Below are 23,511 nucleotides of genomic sequence, written 5' to 3'. Positions count from 1 at the left end.
CTCGCCTCTCTGACTTTGTCTCCCAATCTGAGCTGACCCTCTAATGTCCTCCTTTCTAATCCTGTCCATCCCTGTCACACCCAAGCAAACCTTAGCATCTTTAACTCCAGAGCATATCTCCACTTCTCCAGGGTCTCCTCAACCTGCTCCCTACTCTCGCTACAGATCACAATGTCATCAGCAAACATCACCGTCCACGGGGACTCCTGTCTAATCTCATCTATCAAACTGTGCATCACCATTGCAAATAAGAAAGGGCTCAGAGCCGATCCCTGATGTAATTCCACCTCCAACTTGAATCCATCCGTCACTCCTACCACAGACCGATACCACTGTCACACTTCCCTTGTACATATCCTGTACAACTCTTACGTACTTCTCGGTCACTCCCGACTTCCTCGTACAATACCACAGCTCTTCTCGAGTCACCCTATCATATGCTTTCTCCAGGTCCACAAAGACACAAAGCAACTCCTTCTGGCCTCCTCTAAACTTCTCCACCAACATCCTCAGAGTAAACATCACATCTGTGGTGCTCTTTCTTGGCATGAAACCACACTGCTGCTCACTAATCATCACCTCACTTCTTAACCGAGCTTCCACTACTCTTCCCCATAACTTCATGCTGTGGCTCATCAATTTTATCCCCGTGTAGTTACTAAAGCTCCGCAAATCCCACTTATTCTTAAAAACTGGTACCAATACACTTCTTCTCCACTCCTTAGTCATCTTCTCACTTTCCAAGGGTGCAACCTCTTTAATACAGAATGAAAAGAATAAGGAGTCCAAAGCTGCACAATGAAAAAGCCAGCCGGTAATGATCCACAGGTTCAAATTCTGTGTCAGAAGTAGGGTAGCTTCACTCAGGAGCTCTGTCCTTCATGAGGGTCTGAACATAGAGGGAGCCATCAGACTCGAAGGGTTGGTGCTTGCTCTGGTACCATTGGCAGGGTTAGTCCACATCCCTGGACGCCTTCTCTGAACTGCAACAGCACCCCTTCACAGTCTTTACCTTAACAGAGCTGGAAGATGATGCCGTGGTACACATGCATGTGTTCTGTCAGCAAACTGGAAGATAAACCTTTGAGCAAAAATTGGGAGGTGCACATGAAAAAACAAAACAAAAAAATATATAAAATAAAATGAAACCGAAGCCTAATACGAGAGACAATAATTGTGGTCAAGAGAAAAAGAGGGTAAAAACCAAAAGCACACACGAGAAACTTTGAACATTTCAGAGATTTGCTATTCACAGATCGGTTACAAATTTGTATCCAGAAGTTGACAAAAGTGGATACATTCAAATATCTAGGATCAGTGGTAACAGTGTAGGAATTTTCTCTATTTTGTGTGAACTGTTTTACTTTGATTCGCTATCCCGGGTCCTCCCTGCGTAGAGTTTGCACGTTCTCCCCGTGTCTGCGTGGGTTTCCTCCTGGTGCTCCAGTTTTCTCCCACAGTCCAAAGACATTAAGGTTAGGTGCACTGGTGAAAAACAGACATTCCCTCTGACTAAAAGTCGTGTAATCTGACATCAACTTACAAGGATGAATGGGTGCCGTTTTTGTAGAATTTCAGTGTTATCCTCAGTGCTCTCAAAGCTTTCCTCTGAGTTCTTGTTTTCTCCAACTGTCAAAAGTTCCTTCTGCTTGACATCTGTCTGTCAAAAATTGTGCCTTGTGTGTGTGTGTGTGTGCCCTGCGGTGGGCTGGCGCCCTGCCCGGGGTTTGTTTCCTGCCATGCACCCTGTGTTGGCTGGGATTGGCTCCAGCAGACCCCCGTGACCCTGTAGTTAGGATATAGTGGGTTGGATAATGGATGGATGGATGAAATAGCAAAAAAGAAAAGTGCTTGCTAAGAAAAGTGCTGTTCAAAGCTTAAATCTTGTTTCATTTCTAATCATTACAAATCACTTCTAAACGTTTCTGAACCATTTTAAAATGGTCGGAAAACTGGATGCCTATCCCATTTCTATGCTGACCTGTGTACTGGGACCTGTTCTAAATATCAACTGACACAATTAACACACTATATCTTGGTTATAGCTAGAAAGTTCTACCTCTTATTAACTTACAGGGGGACCATTGTCTATGAGTATGAGTAAGCAAACATCCATCCATTTTCTAACCCGCTGAATCCGAATACAGGGTCACGGGGGTCTGCTGGAGCCAATCCCAGCCAACACAGGGCACAAGGCAGGAACCAATCCTGGGCAGGATTGTGGGAGGAAACCGGAGCGCCCGGAGGAAACCCACACAGACAACATGCAAACTCCACGCAGGGAGGACCCGGGAAGCGAACCCGGGTCTCCTAACTGCAAGGCAGCAGCGCTACCACTGCGCCACCGTGCCACCTTTTTATACCGGGTCCTGGGGTCTGCTGGAGCCAATCCCAGCCAACACAGGGCACAAGGCAGGAACCAATCCTGGGCAGGGTGCCAACCCACCGCAGGACACACCAAGCACACACTAGGGCCAATCTAGAATCGCCAATCCACCTAACCTGCATGTCTTTGGATTGTGGGAGGAAACCGGAGCGCCCAGAGGTATGCAGACATGGGGAGAACATGCAAACTCCACGCAGGGAGGACCCGGGAAGCAAACCCGGGTCTCCTAACTGCGAGGCAGCAGCGCTACCACTGCGCCACCGTGCCGCCCCGTAAGCAAACACTAATATGAATTTAACTTAACTTTAAGCTTGACTTTCTAAGATTGTCTCTAACACATGTGGTATAGTGGGTCTGTGGCTTAAAAAAAAAATAGGGCCAGATTTAAATCCATAAGGCTGTGTCACTCTCCTTAGGTGCAATTGCACGACCACAGGGAGTTAATGAGGTAGTTGGGGCAAGTCGCACCAGCACATGTGGGTGCGATCATTCTCAATTGCTTCATTGGCTTCCTGCGGCATGTAATTAACGGAGACAGGTGTGTATTTATACTGGCCAGCACAAAAGGAGAGGGAAGGAATCAAAGAAAAGTAAAAGGATCCAAAGGAAAGTGAGATTAGATGACGTGAAAGGCAGGCTTGGGAAGGACGATCTGGCCACCTGGAAGGAGGAGACAGTACATACATGGGCCCCGTGAAGGAGTGTTGGCGCTCTAAGGGATAGTTCGCCCCACTGAATATGTGGGTGGAGTGTAGCGAGCAAGACAGGTGCCCTCCTTAGGCTTCCGAGGTGCAACCAAGTGAGCGTGAAAGAAGAAGGGAGGAGAGCCGACCTCGGATGGTCTGGCTAAGATGTCCGGAGGCGGTCAAGATGGGGGTCGGCATAATGGAGCTGGTGGCTGCCGAGTCTCCGCCATTTACGCAAGCAATAGGTGAGCCGGGGAGAATGAGAAGGAGTTGGGCTGAGATCAGGAGATGTTAGCCTGCATTTTTAACCTCTGATTTTTAATGGATTTATTTTTGGATTTTGCGGTGGGCTGGCACCCTGCCCGGGGTTTGTTTCCTGCCTTGTGCCCTGTGTTGGCTGGGATTGGCTCCAGCAGACCCCCGTGACCCTGTATTACGATATAGCGGGTTGGATAATGGATGAATGGATGGATTTCTTGATTTTATTTTATCGCCACTTTTCGCTGGATTTATATATGTGCTGTTTTTAGAACACTGCACAATTGACACTTTTTTTGGTTATACTTTTGTTTTCACTATTTTCTTTTTAAATAAAAGCACTTGGGCACTTTTTCCACCATCCTCTGGCATCATCAGAGAAGTGTCCTCATTTGTCAGCTCATCTCGGTCATAACTATCGAAGGTGTTGGTTCAGCAGACTCCCGTGTGAGAAGAGGGAGTCTGTAGGGGACCGGCAGCGTCACAACACATATATATTTGTTTTTCTTGTGGCGGTGAGTGCTCCCCCAGTGTGCGTCCCCCTCTCCAAGAATAATGCATGAGGAGGCACAAAATATATTAAATGCTGCGTGTGTTGATTTTGTAACAAAAGACAGGGAGGGTCACCTAAGGGGTGTACAAAGAAAATGGCAAAGAAACACAATGCAGCTGCTCCTCAGAGCCTTGTCTGCCACTTCAAGAGGCCCTCCTGCCAACAGAGCCTGTTTAAGTGGGTCAAACCCAAAGAGAGATTAAAATGTCCTGATTTTAGTGTTTTCTGAATTTCTTGTTGTTATGGTTTTTATTTTTATTGGTATATCTCAACCACCTCTGATGTGAACAGGTATGGTGTTAAGTTTGAGTGTGATGAGTAGTAGGGGTGGTCTTGTCTTCTATTCAGATTTGATTCTTTGTTTTTGGATGATGTTACCGAGACTCTGCCTCCCTACAACTGGTTCAGTCACACTACACAACCTTTCCAGTGTTTTGCCAGTCGTTGACTTTGTTTATGTCATTTTTAGCTGCACGTTCTCCCGTGATAAACAGTCATGAAGTCTGACATCCCGAGCGACTCAATCCATCCAGTCTCTGACTTCATCGATAATCAAAATCAAAAAGCTGTGACTATGCGTTAAGTCGTAAGGATGGACTTGTGTGTGTGAGAGCTGACAACCGATGAGCACTCACCCAAACATACAATACCCAAATAATGCAAAGACAAGAAATAAGGAACGCCAGTGTACTGGGCCTGGCAAACAGAAGAGAGACTTGCCTGTCTGATGTGTCCTTTACACCCCGTGACAGAATGGGAACAAACAAAAAAAATCGGGAGTGGTCTCCCCTGGAATTTCTCATATACTCAGATATGGGGATGGATGTTTGAGGAGTAAACCACAAGATAATTATTATATTTTTATATCATCAACATTAAAGAACCATCAACAATGAATCAAATCAAATTAATAATTTATTGAACAATTATTAGCAAAGTAAAGTTGAACAAATCGGACTCTGCAGCTGCATGAATAAAAGGCAAAATACCACTTCCGGTTAACAGAAATGGCCCAAAAGTTGATAGAAATCTGCCTTTTGTACCTTAATAGTTGTAGGCAAAATTTGGTTAACCTAAGTGAAAGCATACTCAAGTTATCGTGTTTACATACAGACAGACATAATTCCAAAAATGGTATTTTCAGACTCAGGGAGGTCTAAAACGTCAAGATTCATCAAAATCACAAAACTGAATTTTTGGAGGATTCCAATACTTTCCCAATACTTAATATACGAGAAAGTCAGGGAGGTCTAAAATGCCGAGATTCATCAAAATCTCAACATCAAATCTTTGGACGATTACAATATTTTCTCTATACTTCATATACGAGAAAGTAAAAAAGCATAGATTGCTACTGAATTTGCCATACCTGTAAAGTCTTTACACATACAGTGACTATGTCAGAAAAAGAGGCATAACTCTTTAGAATTCTTTAGAAATGTGAAACTGTGCTGGCAAGTCATCATGCACTCAGGTAATTAAACATACCCTGCAAAACGAGTCCTGTAATATGAAAATACCAGCCAACGAGATCAGCAACTCAGTCCTGAAGTCTGACATTCCCTTTGACTAAAAGTCGTGTAATCAACTTACAAGGATGAATGGGTGCCATATTTGTAGAATTTCAATGTTATCCTCAGTGCTCTTAATGCTTTCCTGTGTTTTCTTGTTTTCTCCAACTGTCCAAAGTTCCTTCTGTTTGACATCTGTCTGTTTAAATTTTAAGGGCCAACTCTGTCACTTGGAACCCACACAAGATGATGTCTGTCCCACTGCAGTGCTCTGCTCTACTGATCAGAGAAGAGGTTAGTTCTGGCACTGGTGCATCTTTTCTGCAGGAAAAGCTTACTGTAAAATAAAAATGGTAAAGCAGAAAGATGAATTACAGAGATGTGATGAATTATAATAATTCTGATGTTGAAACATAGGTATGGCATTATACATGATAGATAGATAGATAGATAGATAGATAGATAGATAGATAGATAGATAGATAGATAGATAGATAGATATGAAAAGTACTATATAATAGATAGATAGATAGATAGATAGATAGATAGATAGATAGATAGATATGAAAGGCACAATAGATAGATAGATAGATAGATAGATAGATAGATAGATAGATAGATAGATAGATATGAAAGGCATGATAGATAGATAGATAGATAGATAGATAGATAGATAGATAGATAGATAGATAGATAGATAGATAGATAGATAGATAGATAGATAGATAGATAGATAGATAGATAGATAGATAGATAGATAGATAGATGTGTAGTAATAAAGTGCATTGCATTTTTCATTCCAACAGATGGCACACCACAGATAGATAGATAGATAGATAGATAGATAGATAGATAGATAGATAGATAGATAGATAGATAGATAGGGGGTGCTGTCATCCCTTTGAACCCTCAGATCAGACGCCAGACACCAGATATAAGTCCAAAATGTTGACTTTTTATTATAATAATGTGCACAAAGCACCTTCCACTCCACAATATTCATAAACACAATAATAATTAATCACAATCCTCCACTCTCAGGCACGTTGTTCCCTTCCTCCCAACTCAGCTTGCCCATCCGGGATCTTCCACAGTCCTTTATACTTTGTAGTCCTTGACCCGGAAGTGCTTCTGATCCCTCAGTCCATGTGATTATCCAGCACTTCCAGGTCAAGTGAAAACTCCTTTTCTTCAACCCGGAAGTACGTCGTTTCTTCTGTCCCTGTGACTGTGACACACTTCCGGGCTGTATTGAAAATATAAGTCTCTGGGCCTCCTTGCAGCGTCCCCTGGTGGCCCCAATGTTATCCAGCAGGGCTGTGCATTAAAACTCCACATATCATGATGCCCTGCTGGAATTCGGGGCATCTCCACGTCGCAGGGAGGGCTCCATCTGGTGGCTTGGGGGTATTGGCCGGGATGGACTGCCAGCCATATATCACAATAGATAGATAGATAAAGTCTTCAGACTTTTTTCCCAACTTTGGAGCTGAAGGGGAAATCAAAGAAAAAGGGGTCTTTGTCTCATTAACATTAAGGAGGGATCTGTAACACCTTGATTTATTTGCACATACTGTAGGTCAGGTTTTGTTTACCATGGTGGTAACGTGGTTACAGGTTTAACAACTGCAACACCATCAATGCAGGTAGAATATTAATTACACATGATGTATGTAGCTAGGTGGAATTTAATATTAATGGAACCAACCATCTTCTTGTTGTTGACATAAAACAATGAGTTCAGTCCAAAGAGTTATTTTTTTTGAGTGCACTTTAGTAATCGTCTCCAATTAGCAAGACATGAATAAAAGACTGAGATCCATGGTGAGCGTAGAGAGTTCACACAATAAAGACTTTAGCACAGCATACTTGTGAGCAAAGGACAGAAGAAAAAAAAAAGAACTTTTTATAAATGGGGGCCTTGTCCTTCTGACTGATATAATAGTACATTTTAAACAAATCTACCAATTGTAACATATCTTTAATTTCTGTAATCTTGATCTATCAATAGGGATTGATGCAAAAATGCAACCAGATGCATGCCTGCTACCTCTTCCAGCAAGATAAGCACTATGACCTCTCATATGATACGGGAGACAAAGCTCTTCAGTGTGGTCGCCATGTTGACATTTTTAAACTGTGGCTGATGTGGAGAGCAAAGGTAAGTATTAAAGGTAAAAACCATGAAGATAGAGGATTCTGTGATTTCATTTATAAGTATTTAGTACTAGGATGTTGTACCGTGTTAGCCATTATGAATGTAGTGAGAAGTCAAGCAAAATGACCCGTTTTTATTGGCTAACTAATAAGATTACAATGTGCAGGCGTTTGAGGCAACTCAGGCCCCTTCTGCAGTAAACGATGGCAAATATAGGTTGGCAACTTGGCCGGGATGGTTCAAGGACCCTTAACCAAAAGATTGGCAGAAGGGGCCAATGAACTAATGGAGACACTGGCATCCAGGAGCATCTTTACAAAAGAACCTTACACCGCCTGGGAGGCCAGTATAGCATAACAGAGAGAAGGGGGGGGGGCAACTGGCTTTGACTATTTGATCCCCCCATCATAATAGGTGGCAGCATTCCTGGGTTTCTGTACCCATTTGGACAACCGCAGGGCATGCTGGGATTCGTAGTCCAATGGGAAAACCCAAGATGCTGCAGAGATTTGCCACTCCTACTTTATAGGACTTCCAACAAGCCATGTCCTAGCACCGGAAGTTCTCCTGGGTACTGGATAAAAGGAGCAGCTCTGCTTCACCTCAGAAAGTCAGAATCAGCAGGTGGAGGATGAAGCTCACCTGGAGCAGTGGAAGGAGAAGAAGGAAGAGAAAGAAGAAGCAATTGTGCATGTGTGTGACCTTAAAAATAAGCCGTGTAAAATAATTTATTAAATGAACCTTGGACTTGATATGGTGCCAGTGTTTCTTAGGTTTGGGGCTCAGTGGCGCCCCCTGGATGTCAGAAAATCTAAAAATATAAATTCCTGATCTACATTAAGTTGATCAAAGAATATATTTTTTTAATCTTATGAAATTTTTAAAAATGAACAGTGAGTACTAATGGGACAACTAATAACAATTTACATATTAAATAAAATACCTAAATGACATGGTTTCTACTTATTATAAAGCTCTGCCAAAGATAATACTTTTAACATTTTTCTGGGCGACACTATAATAATCAACATAACCAAATAAAAGTTTAACAATTTATTATTCTTCACTGTAGTTTACTTTTGTTTTGTTTCCTTCCTTTAGTATGTCATATCCCAGGGTGTTGTAACCCTAATTTGGTGTTTCTCTTTTTCATTAGGGTACCATAGGATTTGAAGCTCAAATTGACAAATGCTTAGAACTTTCGGAATACCTGTACAATAAAATCAAGAACCGAGAAGGCTATGAGATGATATTTGACGGCAAAGTAAGTTCTCCTATTCACAGCGTATTTCCTCATATTTACCAGATTGTATGTGTTAGGACTGGAATGTGGGCTAGGGCTTCACCCTGGACCTTCTCTCTGCCTGCCTGTAACCTCTGGATGATCCCATTTGTGTCTTATTGCTTAGCAACTTTTATTATAGGCATTTTACCAGCACAGGAACTTTGTTTTCAGGAACCAATGAGTTCCAGTATGATGTAGGCCCTGGTCACTTTTGTGTTGCATGTTCCCACCAAACAACAGGAACCTTTATGCAAAATCAGCCATGGTATCTGTTAAAGACATGTAATAGAAGAATTTCAAAATACATTCTGTGTACCTTCAGTGCCTTTCCTCTCTATTCATGTATATGTTAACGCCTCATCACTGGCGCTCCGTCCCTTGAACGAATTCCCATAAAGCCTGCTTCTTAGACTCTGTCATTATTTTTGAGGCATCTTTTCTTGCCTCCTGTCCGGTTTTAAACTTGCCATCTTTGAAGGCGACTGTCTCAATGTGCTTCGTATGCCTTTACTCCACCTTGTGCATCTCACACACTCGCACTTCCTCTTTCATTGGGTCACCAAAGTCATACTGACCAATCAGATTGCTCTGAAGGACTGGACACAGACTTTGGTATTACCTAGTAAATCTGTGACGTGCAAAGAGGAATGATGTAATGCAAAGTGTGGCACAACTGGAAGTTCATGGGTGTTCCAGGCACGGTACTGCTTTAAAGCAAAATGGAGATCATGAAGGAGATTATTGCTACTATGTGGTGCATGGCATAGTGCACTAAGGAGGCGGCTATGAATTGCGATGTAGGAAAATAGAATTTTAGTAAATCTGTTGTTGGTTTTGTTCTCTCCGAATTTTGTTTATTTGATAATGTGTTTATTAATTTTGTCTAATGCTGTAACAGGTTAACATTACATATGTTTAATTTGCTCTGTTATTTTTAACTGCCCTGCCTCCTGTATGTAGAGCCTCAGGAGGCGGGGCCAGCAGATTATGCAGCCGGGTGAGAGGACTTCAGTCTGCAGTATAAATGGAGAAGCTGCTATTCTCAGGTTCAATTTTGGTGGTTTTGATTGCTGATCTTATGTTTTGCTCATTTCTTGATGCTCAGATTTCCTGGCTTTCAACCCCTGCTATTGCTTTAAAGATTAAGTTTGGTATTTTTCCAAGTTCCAAGTTATTTCTTCACAATTACGGTATATATTAATTTTTGGACCATACGTTCTGTAGGAAAACACATCCTCATGATAAAGAGTAAACCATTAGGTGTGTTCAGCAAACAATGATCTGAAGGGCTTGTGCTTGCCATATCAAATGACCCCAAAGGTTCACCCTCTAATGGGATACGAAGGGTCAAAGTTACTCCTGTTCTCAAAACTCAAAGCAGTTTTGGTCTCCAGGCTACAAAATGGACCCAGAAAGGGTCCAGAGAAGAGCAACTAGGCTGGGTCCAGGGCTACAGGGGATGAGTTATGAGGAAAGATTAAAAGAGCTGAGCCTTTAAGAAAAAGGAAGATTAAGAGGAGACCTGACTGAAGCGTTTAAAATTATGAAGGGAATTAGACGGTGACTTTAAAACGACTTCATCAAGAACACGGGGACACAGTTGGAAACTTGTTAAAGGTAAATTTCTCACAAACATTAGGAAGTTTTTCTTTACACAAAGAACGACAGACACTTGGAATGAGCGACCAAGTAGTGTGGTAGACAGTAAGACGTTAGGGACTTTCAAAACTCGACTTGATGTTTTTTTGGAAGAAATAAGTGGACAGGACTGGTGAGCTTTGTTGGGATGAATGGTCTGTTCTCGTCTAGAGGGTTCTAATGTTCTAATGAGTGTCGTTTTATGCTATTTCAAGGTTGTTTTTAATATTTTTGGTATTTGATTCTTTAGTGGTAGCCCTCTAAGAGCTACTCCCAGAAAGTAAGAAATTTCACATATAAGCATCATTTTAGACTATCTCAATGACACTCATTATGAATATGATGTTATTTTTGATTTTTGATCTTTTACTAGGGATGTAGCCCTCTATGGACCTCCATCAGAGAGCGAAAATTGACCAATTCCAATGACAGTAGAATATAGTTGTTACGCTTTAGACCCCTAACTGAGTTTGTGGATTTCAGTCATTGTGTGACCATGAGCAAGTCACTTGACGTGCTTGTGCTCCAATTCAAAAACTAAAAAGAAATGTCACCAATTGTATCATAAATGGTGTAAGTCACCTTGGATATAGACGTCAGCCAAATGAGTAAATGTAAATCTTCATTATGTACTTCTCGTTCTTGAAGTAAATCATTAGATTTCTTATTAACATTCTGAATTAGGGTGGCTTATGCTAATTCAGACTTTTTTTTATAATATTGTTCTGTTTATTTATTTATTTTTTTTTGTTTAATTATTATATTACTTTTATTTTATTTGGTTATTATTTAGCATCTCTGTGTGTGTCTTGCAATACTCTCATGTCCCTTGCATTTTGTGGGTGGATCCCATAGAGGCAGGGCCACCTGTCCATCACAGTTAAGGGACCGCCCCCAGCCCTTTAAAGGCATAATGACAAAAAAATAAGAAGCAGATAATGTGGATAAGGGTGTAAGAACTGGCACGGTATGAAAAACAGCCTTATTGTTTATTACCTGGTGTTTAGTATGTTTGGCCATTGTATGTATGCTGGTTGAAAAAGTCTAAGTGAAATTAGATTAGATTAGGTAAACTTCATAAACCCCATGGGGAAATTCAGATACAACAGCAGAAACATAAAAGACTTCAGGCACCCAGGACACATCATGCAGCCAATCAATCAATCAATAAATAAATGCATAAATAAACTTAACAAGAACATCAGGTGGTAGCACTGAATTGCGTGATAGCAGTGGGCACAAAGGACGCCCACAGGCATATGTGAAATAAACCTGTGGCTAAAAGACAGCACTTCCTTGAGGGGATGGAATAGATTCATGATATCATCAAATTTTGTCATCATCCCCTTTTTCACAATAGCTTACAGTGTGTTCAGGGCTAACCCGGTGATGGAGCTGGCACACGTCAAAAGACCGGGGTCTTCTTATCAAGTCCAGACCGCTCCGGCCTCTGTGTTGTCAGACCAGTCCAATTTGTGGTTCATGTGAACTCCTAGCTACCTGTAGCTCTGCACCAATTCTATGTCCTCCCCCTGGATGGTGACTGGTCTCAGAGGCTCCTTAGCATGCCTGAGGTCCACCACCAGTTCTTTTGTCTTGCTGTTGTTGAGTTGCAAGTTGTTGTCCCTGCACCACAAGACAAATTCCTCCACAATCTTCCTGTACTCTGACTCATCTCCATTATTAATGCAGTTTATGATGGATGAGTCATCTGAAAATGTCTGTAGATGGCAAGTGGTGGTATTGTGCTGGAAGTCTGTTGTGTAGAGAGGTACTCAGTAAGGGGTACTGGACAGTTCCTTGAGGTGCTCCAGTATTAAACACCACCATTTCTGAAACACAGTCTCTCCGCCTCACAAACTGCTGTCTGTTGGTCAAGTAGGCCATGATCCAGAAGATGGTGGGAGCATCAAAATGCAAAGCCTTCAGCTTCTTTCCCAGTCGATGATGCAGGATGGTGTTAAAAGCAGTGATAAAGTCAAGGAACCTGATCCTGACTGTGGTACCGGTCTTGTCCATGTGGGAGTAAGCGAGTAACTTATAGGCTGTCAATAAATGTAAATCAGAGCACTACTGATCATTACTTCTAAAATAAAGATAATAATGGTATGTGCTCAAGAGCCCTAAAGTACATAAGTCCCAAACAGATCCAAAAATGCCCACTAGCAGGGAAAACACCTTCAAAAACCCTGGCTAGAGATATAAAGGGGTCATGTAAAATCTCTCTATTATTAAAAAAGAATCCTGGAGAGAAACAGTAGGGCGTTGAGACGTGATGTTCACGTTAAGATCACGGAAGACACAGGTCCTGGCACATCTGCCACAGGTCCTGGCACATGTATCTTCATTGACGCTGGAACTGCTGACAGCAGCGGCACAGTGAATTCTTGACGTGTATAGAAACATCTCACCTCCTGAAATTCCAGTGAATGCCTCCAAACTCATTGGACGTCACATCATCCTACAACACGGTGGTGACCCCATATCTACTGCTAAGGCAACACAGGAGATTTTCAAAACTAAAACATGGAAAATTCTTGACTGGCCAAGCTAGTCTCCCAATCCATATGATGAAGAGAAACCTTAAGGGGACAAGCCTCAGAAACAAGCAGGAACTGAAGATGGCTTCATTAGGGGCTTGGCAGAGCAACACCTGAGAAGATCCTCAGCATCTAATGACATCTATGAATTGCAGGCTTCAAGAACTCATCGCATGCATGGGATATGCAACAAAGTCCTAAATGTGACTGCTTTAATTGACCTGCCATCACTGTGTCCCAAATGTTATGGTGCCCTGGAATGGGGGGATCGTGTAGAAAATGTGTTGTCTTTTCTACATGGTGTGATCGAAATGCATGCAAATCCCCTTAAATGAAAGTCTGCAATGTGCACTTTAATCCCAAAGTCTGAATTGTTTGATTTGTAAACCGTGGAACAGTGGGGGTAATCAAAGAGAAACCTGTCTTTATTCCATACATCATGCAGGGCACTGTACCTTCTCTGACTCTTTATCTGTTGTATCTGGGAAATTCTCATTAAACGCCCCCTGTGGTAGGCTAAAAAAAAAGATCACGGAAGACACTTAAAAAACCCGCGCGACGAAAGAGATTGGCCACGGAGCATCTCGCAGGGACCTTAAACATGAGACTTTGTGCCAAGAGATTGACCCAGGACTGTCTCGCAATGACGTAGAACATGAAAAAGGGAAAGTAATCACCATGGACCAGGTGTCACTAAAAAAAAGCTGGACAAAGCGAGGTCAGAAATAAAAGACAAAGAGTAGAAAACAAAGTAAAATGTCATAAAGAGGTTAAAAAACAAGGGGGGCAAACACATGCAGAGCAGGTTAGAGAAAATGAAAACTGGAATTCAAAAGACTCAAAAAAAACGTAGACATGAAACACACGCAGAGCAAGATACAGAATATGAAAGCAGAAAAAAATGACCGTGTCAAAACAAAGAAAGTAAAGATCACATTAGCGCAAAGAAAGACAAATTATTACTCAGAGAAATAACGAAAAGGCGAATAGGGATTTAATATATGGACATAGGTGATATGTCAGAAGTATGGAAATATTGTAAGGCTTTGAAGTTTAAGTCAAGAGAATATCAAAAACAGAGTTTACTTCACATGCATTTATTGGTTACTTTGCAAAAAAAAATGATTAACTGCTGATGATGTCGATTGTTTTGTCCGTGCTGAAATTCCAAACAGAGAAACCTATCCAGAATTATGAAGTCATTAAACACGTCTCACTGACCTCATTAAAAAGATTCAGCACGTTGGGACTCGAAAGATTCCAAATATTGTTTTTACAGAAGTTCTGAAATAAAAGTGAAACTAATGAAACAGCAACAATTTAAAGAAAAAAAATCCGGAAAAACAAAAATGGGGGTTGGCGAGCGAAGCGAGCAGGGGGCAAAGCCCCCTGGTCTTTCTAAAAAAAGATTTATTAATACAAAAATGCTCCCTGGAGCACAAAAGTCTACAATGGAAGGGCAAAGGCAATCCAAAGCGAACAAAAGCCCCAATACGAAATTCAAAGCCAAGTGAAAAACAGAGCACTGATTCAAAAATTCAAATAATTTTAATTATTTAATTATATTAAATAATATAAATAAATATATAAATAAAATTTAATATTATAATAATAATAATATTATTATAATAATCCAAATCTCAAGAGAACACACCACACTACAAGCACATTATGATGCACAACAAAGAACTGTGGGTTGCCCCCCACCTTATAAGGGTGAGGCCAGCCCCTTGCGGTGATTGGCAGGTGGACCCACCTCTTGGGGGACCACCCACAAATTATATGGAACATAACACAGGCATAAATAATAGAGCAGGGAATAAACAAAATCAACATTAACATAAATTAAAGTGAACAAAAAGGACATGAAACAAGGATCTGAACCCCCACCAGGGGAGGAACCCTGGCTGAAATATTGCATACCAAATATCTGCAGCAAACAAGAAGCGATTGCAGTTAGTCTTTAATATAAAATGTGTCTAAAGTCAATTCATTTTCACTCATTCAAACAGAAATCCTTGCTATTAGATTTTTAACACTCCTGCCTTTTTGTTTAGCCTCAGCATACCAACGTGTGTTTCTGGTATATCCCACCGAGTCTCCGGTATGTGGAAGATAAAGATGAGAGAATGAAACGATTGCATAAGGTAAGCACTTTTGACTTTTTGTGTTTAATGTATGTTGTATTTTATGATAATGTAAGGTGCCGTCAAACGGTAGTAAGGACAGAACTCAGGTGAAATGTTGGGGGCCACCCCATTTACTCAAAAAGCATTTAAATAAAAAAAATAACAAGGGCGCAATGGTGCAGTGACTAGCAAAATGTAAATAGCCGTTGGATAGCGTAAGGTTGCTGTAGATCACCGTCAAGAATTTGGTTTGGAGTGCATCTTGCGGGTTACTTGTCTCCCAAATAAGACTCTTCCTTCAAAACATGTAATCCACCTAAAGCGTAGCATGTTCTGGCCCAGCCAGTAATTGGATTGGAGTCCATCTTGGGCTGTTGCTGGAAGAGGTGTCAGTAAATGTAAAGTATTACACATAGTAAGTAAAAATGTTAGGTCTGAATACACAATGGGCGGTCGGAAAATCAAGAGTACACCTTATGAGAAGGATATAGGAGTCATAGTGGACTCTAAGCTATCAACTTCCAGACAGTGTTCAGAAGCCATTAAGAAGGCTAACAGAATGTCAGGTTATATAGCGCCTTGATGTTTGGAGTACAAGTCAAAGGAGGTTCTGCTCAACCTTTATAATACACTGGTGAGGCCTTATCTGGAGTCCTGTGTGAAGTTTTGGTCTCCCGGCTACAAAAAGGACATAGCAGCGTTAGGAAAGGTCCAGAGAAGAGCGACTAGACTGATTCCAAGTCTGCAGGGGATGAGTTATGAGGAAAGATTAAAAGAGCTGAGCCTTTACAGTTTAAGTAAAATGAGATTAAGAGGTGACATGATGGAAGTGTTTAAAATCACGAAGGGAATTAGTCCAGTGGATCGAGACGGTGACTTCAAAATGAGTCCATCAAGAACACGGGGACACAGCTGGAACTTTGTTAAGGGTAAAATTTGCGCAAACATTAGGAAATTTCTCTTTATACAAAGAAGGATAGACACTTGGAATAAGCGACCAAGTAGTGTGGTAGACAATAAGGACTTTAGGGACTTTCAAAACTTGACTTTGGAAGAAATAAGTGGATAGGACTGGCAAGCTGTGGTGGGTTGGTGCTCTGCCTAGGGTGTGTTTCCTGCCTTGCGCCCTGTGTTGGCTGGGATTGGCTCCAGCAGACCCTGTAGTTAGGATATAGCAGGTTGGACAATGGATGGATGGATGGATTGGGAAGCTTTGTTGGGCTGAATGGCCTGTTCTCGTCTAGACTGTTCTGATGTTCTTCTATGGTCCTCAGCTGTATCTATGAATCACCTTAACTTGGTCAGTCATAAAATTTGGCACCTGACTGTACTGACTTATTCTCATACATAATGTTTACACATAAAAATTGGTTAAACACATAGTACAACAAAGCAACTTCAAACTAACATAAATGCTATATATAAAAGAATAATATCTTTGAGATATGGCCATTTTACAGAAGAGAAAAGGAAAATTAAAACTAACCAGCAACTCCCTGGGAGAAAATAAACCTCCAAGGCGTCCACTGTTGATTCTAACTGAAGCAGGTCTCATTGGTCACTTGTAAGAAATAAATTGAGAGAGCTTCGAAAATTTTCATTAACTAACTTGGTGGACTAAAATGGTCTTCTATTGTTTCTGTACTGACGCAAATCAGTATTTTAGTGAGATGGGCCATGAGTTGAGACATAGTCAAAAAACATGACAAGATTGTGGTCAAAAAATCAGGAAACCCTAATATGTGACCCAAAAATTTAAAAAATGGAGTCAAAAACATTGTAAACTGTAGGATTAAAAATAAACAGACGCACATACTGGTCTTTTAGTGGTTTATTTGTGAAACTCAAATCGTGTCTATGATGTCACATGTCACCCATTGCATAATCACATTATAGTTATTGAGACAAAATGGCAGAAATCAACACAATATCACAGTGTGATGGTCCAGGTCAGCTCCACACTCCTCGATTGCTTCCAGGAGCCTCTTGTACCCGAAACTGCCGTTCACGTACCTGAGGATGAGCTGGGCAGATGAGGACACACAGTCAGCAAGGGGTCGGTGCAAAGTGTCGAGTTCATTTATTTACAACAAGAAGTAGTGTCCAAACATGCAGTGCAAAAATCTTCAATAAAATAAACAAATAATCAATTATATCTGTGATGAGTTAAAAATCCAATAAATAAAACCGGAATAAAACCACACAGAAATCGGGTCCTCTCTTTTCTTTCACCTTCTTTCTATGCCCAGTGCGTCCCCTATTTCTTTGTTTCCTCAGCTCACCCAACAGGTCTTGCAACTGGCGGAGACACCAGTAGTTGCGGTCCTCAGTTCCAACTCCTGTCTTGGCTGCCTCCGTTGGCGTCTGCCGGACCGCTCAGAGCCAGCTGTCGTCCTGTCTGCCCCCAAGCAGTCTTGGGGTCTTTGGGATCCCTAGAAAGAACCCCATCACCATTTTACCTGCTCCTTCATTAATTCAGTGCCACTTCTCGAATTTAGGAATGAATTGCCTCGTATAGCATGGGTCCCCATGTCCTCCTGTTGTCCAACTGGGAACCAAACCCCTTCCCAGGCCGGGTTGAGCCTCCATTCTTATTAAGTTTCCACCATGGCCTGCCAGCTGGGTAAGGTATCAGTCTGCATCTCAGGTAGAATGCTCTTCCATCGATTGTGGTATTCACAGTTTCTGCAGTCAGTATTCATGACGTCTGCTTATAACGCATTACCTAAGTGACATAACAACACATTACTTTCGGTGCTAGCAACTTGGAATTGTATAGTGCAAATTGTGGGTACCACAAACAAGAGAAAATGGGGTTGCAATAAACAGCAATATCAAAATTTGTAGGCAAATAAGAGTAATGAAATAATGTCAGGTCAATTTCTAACCCGCTTAATCTAGACCAGGGTTGACGGTGGCACTGGAGCCAATCCCAGCTAGCAAAGGATGCAAGGCAAGAAGAAAGCCTGGACAGGACGACCCTCCACACACGCCACATACACACTATAGCCAATTCACCTAACCAGCATGTCTTTGGACTGTAACAGGAAACTCACGCAGACCAGAGACGCAAACCCTGGTCTCCTTATGACGGGGCAGCAGTGCCACCGTGCCACCCTAATGAAATAACAGTTGTGAACTTGGCCCGGACACAGACAGGCGGACATCTTGTTTAAAACCACCACACGTTTATTTACAGTATTTATAATTAATACAATGGTCACAAAGACCCAGTCCAATGGTCACACAGACCTTAATCACGTGCACAAACCCCACACCAATCACAGTCCTGGCCACAATGCCTTGTCTTCGGGCCGCCTCCACAGCTCCTCTTGCCTCGTCCTCCTTCCACCCGACTCTAGCCTCGAATGAATGGAGACGGCCCCTTTTATAGAGGACCCGGATGAGCAGCAGGTGTTCCCGGCATTCCTCCGTTGGCCACGCCCCAGTGTGGCGGAAGTGCCGGCTGTCCTCCTGACAGCCCTCCGGGTAATACCAAAGGTCTTCCCCCCAGCACTTCCTGCTGTGGCGGAAGTGCTGGGGCAACAAGTCTCCAAGACATCGGGGCGCCTCCTGGCGGTGACCACGGGCCCCTACAGGGAAAGGCTTCCATGCCCTTGACCCGTGGCCCCCAAAGCAACCCGGAAGGCAAATCACACGTGATCCAGGCAGGGCTCTGACCCTCTTCCGGTCCCTCCTGGCATCCCGGCCGGGTCATGGCCCCTGGCATCCCTGACACAGTATAAAATGAAACTATGAAGTTCAAAGGCATGGCAAAATGTCATTGGCTTGCTGATCAAAATGTATTATATGCATAATGGAATTCCAAGCATAACAATAAAAGTGTGAGTGAAATGCAATTGTAATCTGAAAGAAATATTTTTTTATCAAACTTTTGTTCGAAAATTACATTCCAATTACATAAAGCATGCTGTCAACAAATCAGTAAACTATTAGAATCAACACTTTATCATGCAAGCTTCCGGGTACCCAAACAAACCTTTTTGGTTGGTTATTTTTGAATTGTTATTGAATATTCCAGTTTTTGATCCTTATCTCTATTTTATTTATTTAGATTTTTGTCTCGTGGTTTGGTTTTGGTTTACGGTGCATTTGTCTTTTTGGTGTTTGATCCTTTTATTTTTTAATTTTGAGTACATCTCTTCTCCCAGTTACTGTTTCATATTTTTTTGCTAGTTGACACAAACAAACGAAACAAAGGAAAATAAAAATAAACATAAGCCAGTGGATTTTTTTTTTTGTTTCCTGCTGACAGGTAGCTCCAGTGATCAAGGCAAGAATGATGGAGTATGGGACCACGATGGTAAGTTACCAGCCGCAGGGGGACAAGGTGAATTTTTTCCGCATGGTCATCTCAAACCCCGCAGCAAGCTTTGAAGACATTGATTTTCTCATTGAAGAAATAGAACGGCTTGGACAAGATTTATAACTCTGCGTATTCCAAATTGTTTGGTAGCCAAATGAGATGCTTGTGCTGAATGTAACTGTATTTCTTTCCTCGATTTATTCCTTCAGAATTATCTATTTCTGTAATGTGGTGTAGACGTAAACAAGAAAACGTGAACAACATTTGATCTGTTTAAATGTTTTATACGTAATCCAGAAACCTGCATAATATCCAGTGAAACAATGACCAAGTCGACATCATTTCATTTGAGGAGGCTTATTTGCTCAGAGCATGGTAAATGCGGCTGAACGTGGAAAATGTTGAAGGTAGGCAAGCTCCTCCTGAAATTCCAATCAAATGCTTACGTACTCCTCGAGCGTTTTTGAATTATGAAGTATGACAATCCCTGCTGAGAATGCTGGATAATCTTAAAAAGCACCAGAATGCAAGCAAACCGAGGCTGACGTTTTTACTTCCTGATTTTGGAACGTCACAGAAGAGAAACGCTAAACTGCAATTGAGCAGCCATCTTGTTGTAATTACCCCAATCTCTTGGTATTTGTTGCCGTTATTTGCTCCAATTATGTGACTCCACAAAGTGCAGATAAACTTACTTACATGTCCAGGAAGTCATCAGAAGTATGAAGCACAAGCCATTTTTATTGTTGATTTCATGCACAAAACATGGACAATTGCAGGCCGTATTACCAGAATCTAATTTAACCAAGGGGTGGAGTGTATATGCATCTCATAAATAGCCCAACTGCATAGAATTCTGAATTGAATTTGAAATCTTTCAACGGTCCAGTTAATTCACAAATACTAATTTTATTCAGCACATTTTCAAGCTCACAACCCAATTCAGTTGTTGAGGGGAGCCCGGTATACAACTCTGGACAAAGGACTCCAGTGACATAGATTTGAATTAATGGATTGAGTAAAATGGTTTCCGCTCTCAGCATCTCCTTCTCTGTCAAATTGGGTTCAGACTTTACTATGCACACCCATGTCAGGTTATTGCAGCCTTCACTGTGGTTGCTCCATTTCAGGTTGTGGTCCCACTGAAGTCAAACATTTTTTTATGGCCCACCATATCCTCATCAATTAGTGCATATGCAATTGGCTGGTTTTACAGCTTATTATTATAATAAGCTGTTAAGTTTTATTTGGAATGTGTCTTTCACCCACTTATATATTATATACTAAATATATATTAAATATAGTATTTACTTTACTTTAAATACTTGGGTGTTATTCTGGTTCTAATATGCCCTTTGCAGTCTTAAGTCTCCTTTAGGGGGTAATGGCTTTCTCTTGACTGTGTTGAACCACTAGGCAACTACAGTCGTTGTTTTTGGCTCCAAGGGGATGCTGGTCTTTAATTCATCCATAGTTCCCTCATACATTTTTTCATGTATCCGCTCTCATCAGGCTGCAGTAGCACTCCATCACATTGTTCCCCTGAGACCTCAGGCCCCGTTATTCTCTCTTTACCGTCTTTTTCCTTTCATTAATTTTGTGCCAGACTTTCTGTTCTCCAATGAACCCCTACTTCCAACGGGCCAGTCAGAAATGCTAACCAACATACACTAATGGTCAAAAATTCTACAACACTTCAGTTCTTCTTCACTTCTGAAGGTTCCTCTCAAATTTCACGGCCATTCCCTGACATTATGCTTCCCCCTTCACATCACCAGCAGATTTTCTTTTCTCCTACCACTACTGTTGTGTCAGAACATTTACTGTGAACCAGCAATGGTCACAAACGTGTGCTAGAATCTACTTATGGCAAGCAGCAGTGAGAATATTATGAGGTCCTGACAATTTCTTGACGCGTAAGAATTGCGGAATCAACAAATAGCACTTTGTAACGCTTTTTCATGATGTAACATTTATTATATGAGTCCATGTGTATTTTGGTAAAATGTAACCGCGTAAATGAAAATGTAGTCACTGTGTCAAAATTAAGATGTTTATAATGTTTAGGGTTTAGAAATTAAAAGTAAGATGACTTATTTAGATTTCTTGACAGTATAACTGTTTTTGGAGTAAATATGGCAAAGACTTGAGAAATGAGCCTTGAGCCCACAGCGGACGCCGGAGAGACCACGGTGGACTCGTTTTGTGCTTTTGGACAAATTTGTACATCGCATCTGTGTGCATTACAGGTAATAACTGCAGCAATTTACGTAATGCATTTTTAGCACTGTTCTAATAGTGAGTTTTGGTGACCAGATACTTGAAATGTTAAATTCTATGGTTTACTTATTTATTTTATTTTATATTGTAAATTCTGTCATGATTTATAGAAATAAATATTTATCCATTTTAGTATTCATTAAATACTGCCAAACAAAATATAACGTATATCCTTAGAGATGTAATGCAAGTTGCAAATTTATTATGCAAAATAATTTAAATATTAAGGCTTGTGCTCTTTAATCATTGAGATGTGCAAATATGGCAAAGCTGAATCTTATATACGCTAAACATACTGTGTGTGTGTGTGTGCGTGTGTGTGTGCGTGTGTGTGTGTGTGTGTGTGTTGTGGTCATCCAAGGTAATGACGGGTTGAAAAATGTCAGGGCGCCAACGCAGCCTTGTCCCGTTTCAATATAAACTGGAAATGAATCTGAAAGGTTGCCGGTTCAAATCCTGTTAACTACCAGCATGGATTCTACTCCATTAGGCCCTTGAGCAAAGCCCTTAACCTCACATTTGCTTCAGGGGTGCTGTACAATGGCTGACCCTGCACTCTAACTGACCAAATGATCATGCAAAAAGACAATTTCCCCTCGGGGGGATTAATAAAGTGTATCAAATTAAAATCAACCAGCACTCAATAGCACAAATACAGACAAAAACAGTTCACCCTCTGCAGTTCCAAGAAATAAACTGTTGCATTTCAAAGCTTCTTTATGAGATGTGTGTATTCTGGGCTTGGTGGAACTCCATCTCTTCTGCCTCCAAGGGAGGGTGAGCTTTTATGGTCCTGGGACCAGAAGGGGTGGAGTCAGTTACCCTTACTGGACAGTTACTTGGCAATGTGGAGGCAAAGGAAGATGACACATTTAGTAGAGTCCCCCCTCATGGCCTACAGTGGTATTAGATACCTGGGAGAAACCCAGATGTTAACTCTCTGATGTGTATGTATGACAGTGGGTGTGCATATATATATATATATATATATATATATATATATATATATATATATATATATATATATATATATATATATATATATATATATGCATTAATGTACAAAATTGATAGAGATGTATGTTTTGTTGTAGATACAAAATACTTGCACACTATCCGTTTTATTTTCTATGTACAGATGTTCCAATAGACAGTGACAATGAAATACATTGAGTTTGATTGTTATGTTATACACAGATAGATAGATAGATAGATAGATAGATAGATAGATAGATAGATAGATAGATAGATAGATAGATAGATAGATAGATAGATTTTGACCTAGTTCTACCAGTAGCTTCCTTCTATCAGGATGGTGTTATGCCCCTTTGGGGTTTTCCAATACCTTCTGTTCTACCATATTTTTGTCTCCTTGTCTCTGACAAGCCCAGGTTTCCCATTGGCAGATTTATAAATATTTCTATTTCTCGCATGCCAGCTTATAATGACAGTTCCTGCAGCCACCAGGGTACAATTTATATTGCTAGAGCCGTCTCAGTCTCTTCCAGGAAGCATTTATACAGAACTGGTAAAATGAATTCATATGTAAATACATATAAATGTTGGTAAAAGAGTGTTTAAATATTGTATTTATATATATATACATATATATATATATATATATACATATATATATATATATATACATATATATATATATATATATATATATATATATATATATATATATATATATACATATATATATATATATATATATATATATATATATATATATATATATATATATATATATATAA

General features: G+C 40.8%; 1 protein-coding gene across 1 annotated transcript in view; it reads left to right on the top strand.

Moving 5' to 3' along the window:
* Nucleotides 1–22,711, top strand: part of gad2 (glutamate decarboxylase 2) — a 117,632-nt gene extending 94,921 nt beyond the window's left edge. Inside the window, exons 12-16 of the mRNA XM_039753912.1 lie at nucleotides 5,610–5,688; nucleotides 7,406–7,555; nucleotides 8,709–8,816; nucleotides 15,073–15,162; nucleotides 19,421–22,711. Coding sequence (XP_039609846.1) covers nucleotides 5,610–5,688; nucleotides 7,406–7,555; nucleotides 8,709–8,816; nucleotides 15,073–15,162; nucleotides 19,421–19,594 — 601 coding nt within the window. The 3' untranslated portion in view covers nucleotides 19,595–22,711. The remainder of the gene's footprint in view (nucleotides 1–5,609; nucleotides 5,689–7,405; nucleotides 7,556–8,708; nucleotides 8,817–15,072; nucleotides 15,163–19,420) is intronic.
* Nucleotides 22,712–23,511: the final 800 nt, after the last annotated feature.

Source organism: Polypterus senegalus, chromosome 5 (genome assembly GCF_016835505.1).
Source record: "Polypterus senegalus isolate Bchr_013 chromosome 5, ASM1683550v1, whole genome shotgun sequence".
NCBI lineage: Eukaryota > Metazoa > Chordata > Cladistia > Polypteriformes > Polypteridae > Polypterus > Polypterus senegalus.
The sequence above is the reverse complement of the archived record's forward strand: the minus strand, read 5'-3'. Positions and strand labels throughout refer to the sequence as shown.